At 19.7% G+C, this 7,970-nt stretch overlaps 1 protein-coding gene across 1 annotated transcript, besides 1 other annotated feature; it reads left to right on the top strand.

Moving 5' to 3' along the window:
* Positions 1-432: 432 nt before the first annotated feature.
* Positions 433-2,193, top strand: PGAL8A_00074000 (conserved Plasmodium protein, unknown function; the record flags this gene model as incomplete). The annotated part of the gene is made up of 1 exon (XM_028675023.1): positions 433-2,193. The coding sequence occupies one exon, from the start codon at positions 433-435 to the stop codon at positions 2,191-2,193; it is 1,761 nt and encodes a 586-aa protein (XP_028525858.1).
* Positions 2,194-3,341: 1,148 nt separating this feature from the next.
* Positions 3,342-7,098: a repeat region.
* Between the last annotated feature and the right edge of the window lie 872 nt (positions 7,099-7,970).

The following is a 7,970-nucleotide window of genomic DNA, read 5'->3' as shown; positions in this document are numbered from 1 at the left end:
TTTTTTTTTTTTTTTTTTAAATTTTTTTTTTTTTTTTTTTTTTTTTTTTTTTTTTTTTTTTTGAAAAATAAATAAATATATATGATATTTCATTTAAAATATATTTGTATTCATTGTAATTATTCATTTTTTTTCTTTATATATTCTATATAATCAAATTATTTTTATTATTATGTGAATTTTTATAATTTAAATTTATGCTTTTTTAATATATAAATTGTTTTACTTTTAAATTTCAAAAGTTAAAAAATAAGAAATGTAGAAGTATGTAAAAAAAAAAAAAAAAAAAAAAAAAAATGATTTTTAAAATTTATAGGATTATATTATTATAAAAATTAAAAAAAAAAAAAAAAAAAAATATTATTTTTAATTTTAATTATGTGTGTGTTTAACTATTTAAAGCTTTCAATGTAACTTAAATAAAAATATATAATGCTAAGATTGATTTATTTATTTCTTATTGATTTTTTTATTGGTATATCAATTAATTATTTTTTTGAATTTAATTATGTAAAATGCAAAAAAAAAATATTTCATTTTGATAATATATTGCCAAAAATAAGTAACAAAAATATTAATTTTAAGCAGCAAAAGAAATATTTTTTTTTACCAAAAAATTGCTTCACAAAAAAAAAAAATATTCTTAAAAATAAAAATTTTAAATATCACAAAGGAAATAATATAATACGAGGAATAAATAACTATGATTTATTAAATTTTAGTCATTTGTCCTTTTTTAAATTAAGAAAATTTAAAATCTTTAATAACACTGAAAATAGTAATTATTCTGAAAATAATGAAAGTGAACATGAGAAAGATAAAAATTTAAATGAGAAAAATGAAGAATGGAAGAATTTTTTAGAAGATAAGAGGAAGAAAGAAATACTGAAGGATTTAGAAAATAAAATACGTAAGAATCGAAAAGTTCAGAAATCCAAAGAAAAAAAAGACAGTGATAACAAAGAAGATTTTTATTTTAAAAATGATGAAGATGAAAATGAAGATGAGGATGATGAATATGATGATGATGATGATGAAGATGAATATGATGAATATGACGATGAAGAAGATAATGAATTAGATTATTTTTATAACGATAATGAAGAAAATAAGTATTTTGATAACAATAAAAAAAGTGAAAATATAGATAAAAATAAATTTCCTGATGATAAAAAAGACATTTCTTCGATTAATGACAATATAAATAATTTTTTTACATCAAAAAAAAAAAATGATTTTCCTTTATTTTTCTCATTAAATAACAAACCTTTTGAAAACAGTAACAACAAATACTTTGATAAAATTTGTAGCATATCACCAAATGAATTAATTAATAGATTTTTTGAAAATACATCTGAAAGAGTTAAAGAAGCTGTAAAAACTACTATATTTAACATAATAGGAAATATTCAAAAATATACAATAGAAACATCAATTTTAATTACATATGATAAAATATATAATTTTCTTTTGCAAATTATTTTAACTGGATATATGATAAAAAATGCTGATTATAGGTTAAGTTTAAATGAATCACTTTATGATCAAAATAATACAATTAACAAAAAGGGGGAGGATTCTTTAAATTTAAAAAAATCATTTTACAGCTTATTTGTTGATAATGATAAAATAGAAAATGAAACATTAGATTTAAATGAGTTAAGTAAAGACATTAATTTTAATAATTTAAAAAACAAAGACGTGAATACAAAAGAAATTAATGAAAATGATTATAATTATAATGAGAATGAAAAAAAAATGAATTTAAATGGTCATTATTTTACAAAATATAAAGAAATACAAAATGATGATTTTCCTATAATTAATACAAAAAATTACATAATTTTTTTAAGAAAAAAAATTAATTATTTAGAAAATCAATTGAAAATATTAAAGGAAAATAAAACATTTCTAAATGATGATTTACTTTCATATATTAAATCGTTAACAGATGTTCAATTACGTTCCTTAACAGATAACATAGGTGGATTAGTTTTAGATGCAACAAAGAAAATTGTAGAATTAGTAATTCAAGGAATGACCCTTAATATAAATAAAAACTTATCAAATGAGTTAATATATGTAAGTGGTTCTGTATTAACTTATATTTGTTTTTGGCAATTAATTATTGGTTATACATTAAGAGAAATGGAAATAAGAGATGAACTATCAGATTATTTAAAAGAAAATTAAAACCAAAATATTTTTATTTAATCAATATTTCATTTAAATTTATAAATGTATTATTAACTAAACATATATATATATCTATATATATATATATATATATATATATATATATTTAAAAAAACGTTTTTAATTAAATTATTACATATTAATATGAAATATTAATAAATATAATATTATTCATCTACTTTTAATAAATATTAATGTTTATAAGTTTTATTTGTATCTTTTTAAATATTTTTTGACATTTAAAATTTTTTTTAATTTTTAATGAATTATAAAATTTTCATTCATAAATTTATAAAGTTTTTATATTAATATATTAATTATTTTATTCTTTAAATATTTTAAAATGATTTAAATTATATATACACATTTAATAAACATATCATTATAATTTCTTTTTAAATTTAGTATTTAACTAAAAGACTAAGTTGTATAGTAATGCATATTATTAATGATTTATTTATATAGTTGTATTTATATTTTCTTACAAATTTATATGATATATATTTTTTTGTAAAATAAAAATATTATATGAAAAAGATAACCAATGAGTATCTTATTAGTTTAGAGTTATTTTTTAATTTTTATGTACAGATAAAAAAGTTGCAAAATGTCGAAAGTAATATTTATTTTTTTTATAGTTTGAATTAATTTTATATGCTTTATAAAAAATAATTATTTTTCATTTTTATGAAAAAACTCAAATAAAAAAAAAAAAAAAAAAAAAAAAAAAAACTTTGAATAAACATATACGGGATCATAAAATAAAAAAGCTGAATATTCTTGAATTTTACATAAAAATGTCTTTTAATAATATATTAGTAAAATATATATACTTTAAAATTAATTCATATAAAAAAATATCTTACCAATTATTAACTCTATTTCTTTTAATGTATTAGAAAATTTTTCATAATATGTAGGTAGAATTGTGAATTTTAATTATTTAAAATATATCAAAGAAAAAAAGAAGTAAATATATATATATATATATAATATTTAACATTACATTTTTAATTTTTTATTTTTTTTTATGTACTTGTGGTGTATGCTTTTAGACACAAACATTTACCTTGCATAATTAGAGAAAATACATAAAAATATATTTACTTTATTTAAATATAATTGAAAATGGGAAGATAATATAATTTATAAAGAATACTTCACCATGTTGGGAAAAATAATAATATTATTTTATTTATTTTTTTTTTTTTTTTGATCTATTTTACAATTTCATGTCCTTTATGCATAACAATATCTACTTTACTGTTTCTATTATCATTGAATTCATATAATGTTACAATATATCTTTTTATAAATATCAAAATAATTTTTAGACTCATATAAATGTATAAGTTTTGTTATTTTTTTATTCATTTTAGTGAATTGTATTATGTTCTTCAATTGAATCTCATATATCTCTTCAGTTTTACTACTTTAATAATTTAACCTTAGTAAATGGGATTTTAATTTCTTTACCTTTTTAGCATATATATATATGGTTTTTTAAATTTTCCAATTTCAATTTTAGTTACCTCCCATGTAAAAAATTCCAATAAGGTTTTATATTGATTATTACCATTATAATGATTCATTCGATTCCCTTCATGTCGTAATGGGTTTTATATAATAAAAATATTAATATGAATATCCTTAATTACTCTCAGTATTTTCTCTTTAAATCTATTTAAATATTCATTCACTTGTTTTTATCTATCATTTTAATAAATTGTTCTCATTTTTTATGTATTTTCAAGTAATAATTTTGAAAAACCAGGGTATATATAATCTATTCCTAACAGAGTAAAATAAGATGCTTTTCCTAAAGTACCTGAAGTGTATTATCATATATTAACACTACATTTCGCATTACTACTTGAAAAGATAAATTTTTTTCTTATTAAAAAGTTTTAATTATATAATCTAATTTTATTATGAGAACTTTCATTTATATTATTTCCTTGTGGATAATATGAGCTAATATGGTACAATTTTTTCTGTAATTCTTTATTAATATACTGTTGAAATCTTTGAGTTGCATAAATTGAACCATGATATGATAGAATGCTTCTAGGGTATCCATATTTTTTTTATAATATTAATTGCATCCATAGCAATCAATGTTCTACTAGTTACTTTTGCCACCATAAAATGTGAGTGATGATCAATCGCTACTTTTATAAAGTATCTCGTGCCTTTCTATATTTAAGGTTCTTTGATATCCAGTGAAACCATGTTAAATAAATTATGTTTTTATAGATCTTGGTTATTATTGAGATCAGATTTCGTATTACTCACTGTTTCATAAAACTAATCAATTTGTAACACATTCCCCTATATCTTTATTGATATTAGGTTACCAAAAGTGTTTTTATACTTTCTTTAATTTTTGTTTACTAAATAATGTCCTTCAAATTTACTACTGTGAAATCAATACATTACGTGGTTCCTATATTTTTCTGATATGTGTAATATTCCTGTTCTATAGTGAACCAAAAAATTATCTTTTCATACTATTTCTCTTGGTATGTTAGTTTTATCTTATCATTCTGTATTTGTAATTTCTTCACAAGATGGTATAACATTAAATCTTTATATATTCTTTTTTATGTTTATTACATTGTAATGTCATACAATTCGGAAAATCTATTTTATCTTCTATTGATCTAGTGATCCAATCAGCTAAATTATTTTGAAGTCCTTCAGTATTTTCAAATTCTAAATTAAATTCAGATAGTTGCAATTCTTATCTATATAATTTTTCAGTATTAATTGAATTAATTCCTATAATAGTTTTACAATATGTTTTAATCAAAGTTTTAGATGTTTTGGTATAATAATTGAATATTTCACATCCTAATATTACTGAGAATAATTATTTTTCTACCATTCTCTATCTTCGTTGTATATCATTTAATTTTTTAGATGTATAATGAATATATTTAGTATGACCAGTATCATTATCTATTTGAGTGAACACGGTTTGTATGACACAATCTGATTTATCATTGTAGATAGTTTACGGTTTTTCTAATTCCGAAAATAAAAGACAAGTTATTTCATCCATCTTTTCTTTGATTCGTTCAAATGATTTTGAATGTTCTTTATTCTATTTATATTTATGTTTCTTATCTAACAATGGGATTAGTTTTAAAGTCCATTCTGAAAAGTTCCTAATATAATTTCTATAATATTTAGTAGCTCTCAAAAATTATTTTATTTTTGACTTAAAATTCTCTACTTCAATGATTGTTTTTATATTATCTAAAGAAGGTCTGATTCCTTTTTGATTTGTTTCTTGTCCAATATAGATTACATATGTTATAAAAAGTTCATACTTTTCCATGTTTATTCATAAATTATTATTACTAAGTATATTAAATACTTTTTTTTAGTACTTCCAAGTGTTCAAATAGTGTTTTTTATAAAAGTGATGATGCTATCAATATACAAAAACTACATAATTCTTCTGAATTAACTCCATAAAAATGTTTTCCATTATTCTTTGAAATTGCTTGAAATTTATCTTTAATACAAACGATAATACGTTAAATATGCATGTAGCTTTGGAACTATAAATTCTGTGTAGGGTTTACTATTCTCTTCCAATAGATGATTTGAAAATCAATTTTTAAAGTTTTATTTTTGAAAACCATTTAGTATCATAAAAAGTTTGAAAAATATGTTTCATATATGAGATAACATGTAAATCATCTAGTATAAATATATTTAAATATGAATATTCTAGAATGACTCCCAATTATCCTATTTTCTTCTGAACAATAATAGTAGGTAAAACTCATTCTGCATTAATAACATTACTTATTATCTTTAATTGTGACATTTTGTTAATCTTCTAATGTAATTTTGATAACATTTCTTTTCTTAGTGGTCTAGAGTTATAACGCCAATATTTCTCTTAAACTTTAATAGAAATTTTATATTTATCATTAGAATTCATAATTTTATTTTTTCAAAGTTTTATATTATTCTCTAATTTTTTTTTTCAACTCTATTTCATTTTCTTCAGGTTTGACTTTTGCAATATATATATATATATATATGATTATTATTATCCTTAATGATAAAATATCCTAATTTATTCATCACAAAACCATTAATTAATATAAAGGGTTTATTTATATTTATTATAACTAATCTGGTTATGGTCTTTTTGTTGGTAAATTTCATGCATATTTCAACCTTTTTAGATATCCTTGAGATTATCTTGTTAAATATTCCACAAACTTTCATTAGTGAAAATTATCATATCCAATTTCATGTTCAGTTTTCTTGTTGAAAAAGATGATATCATACATAATTTTACTCCTGTAACTAATAATGCGTTATCATTTTTTCCCATTGATTTCTACAAATTGTTATTCATTCAAACAAAATCCTTTATTACTTTTGATATATAGTATCTTATTATAAGACAATTCACTTTTTATCAAATCTATTATGTTTTCATCAGACTTCATCTTTATTTCAATATTTCTGTCTTCAACTGCTTTATTTATTCTGTTCCTCTTTCTATTACATTATCATTTTAAGTCTATTTTTCTTATATATTTTTTTTTTTCTCTCTCTTTTTTTTTTGTTTTTCCAAGTATTTCAACTGTTTATTAAGGTATTTTTGCACTCTATGTATTTTCTGTGAATTAGTTTCATTTCTGATCATTTAAAATTAAAATCAAAGTTTTTATTAGTTATTTTTCTTATAATTCTATCTTTTCTATCTGTAAATACTTTTCCTCTACATATTGATATTAAATAACCTATCATATTATGATTATCGCATTTTTTCGTGAAATGCATACAATTATTTTTAAGATGTCCTTCTTCTGTGCAATGGCACTTGTTAAGAAACTTAATATTAATATCCTCTTTTTTATCATTATAATTCTTTTTGATAAATTAAATTCCCATTTCTTTATCTAGATTTTCATGAATAACTTTTTCCTCGAATGATTGCATAGATGTTATAGCTTCATTAAATGTTTTTCCTTCAGGTATCTTCATTGGAACATGTTTCAAAATACTTAATGGGAATCTTCTTATAAAACTTGTCTAGATATCAGTGAATGTTAATTCTCCTTATCCCATAAAACATAAACAGCATTTTTGTGTATGTTATGCAATAAATTAAGAATTAATTTACAGCTTTCTTCATGACACTATTCTTTAGTTTAGAATAGATACGGTTATAATACATTTTGTTTTTTTCTTCCACAATTAAAAATATAACTCTTGATAACATAACTTGTAATTGTAGTATATTCTTTGCCTAATGCTCAGCAGAAATGAATATTATTCTTCTAAAGTAGTCATTAGGTAATGTAATTTTAATTAGAATACACGATTCTACCTTTTAGATAACTTCAGCGATAAACCCCATGTATTCAAATTCTTTGTATCTTTGAAAAAAATCCCTCAATAATGATCCATTAAATTTAGATAGTCCCTTAGATATGCTTATTCTTGATGTTTCATCGTTTTTCTTGTATATAAAGTTGTATGATTTAAGTTAATTAATTCTTCAAAGATATTGAAATTTAATCTTTCTATATCATTATCTATTTTGTTAGATTGAAATTCAATGAAAGTTCTTTACTTTAGATTCGAAATCCTTTAGATGTAACCTAAAGTCTTATTAATTGACTCTTCAAATAATTTTTATAGTATTGAATAATCTAATTAACAAAGAATGTCTACAGAAAAATCTTATATTATTTTAAAAAAAAAATAAAAAGTTACTCAAAATTATTTAATTTAGG

Source organism: Plasmodium gallinaceum, assembly GCF_900005855.1.
Source record: "Plasmodium gallinaceum strain 8A genome assembly, contig: PGAL8A_v1_53, whole genome shotgun sequence".
In the NCBI taxonomy this organism is placed as follows: Eukaryota; Apicomplexa; class Aconoidasida; order Haemosporida; family Plasmodiidae; genus Plasmodium; species Plasmodium gallinaceum.
Note: the sequence above shows the minus strand (reverse complement) of the source record. Positions and strands in the feature narration are given on the sequence as shown.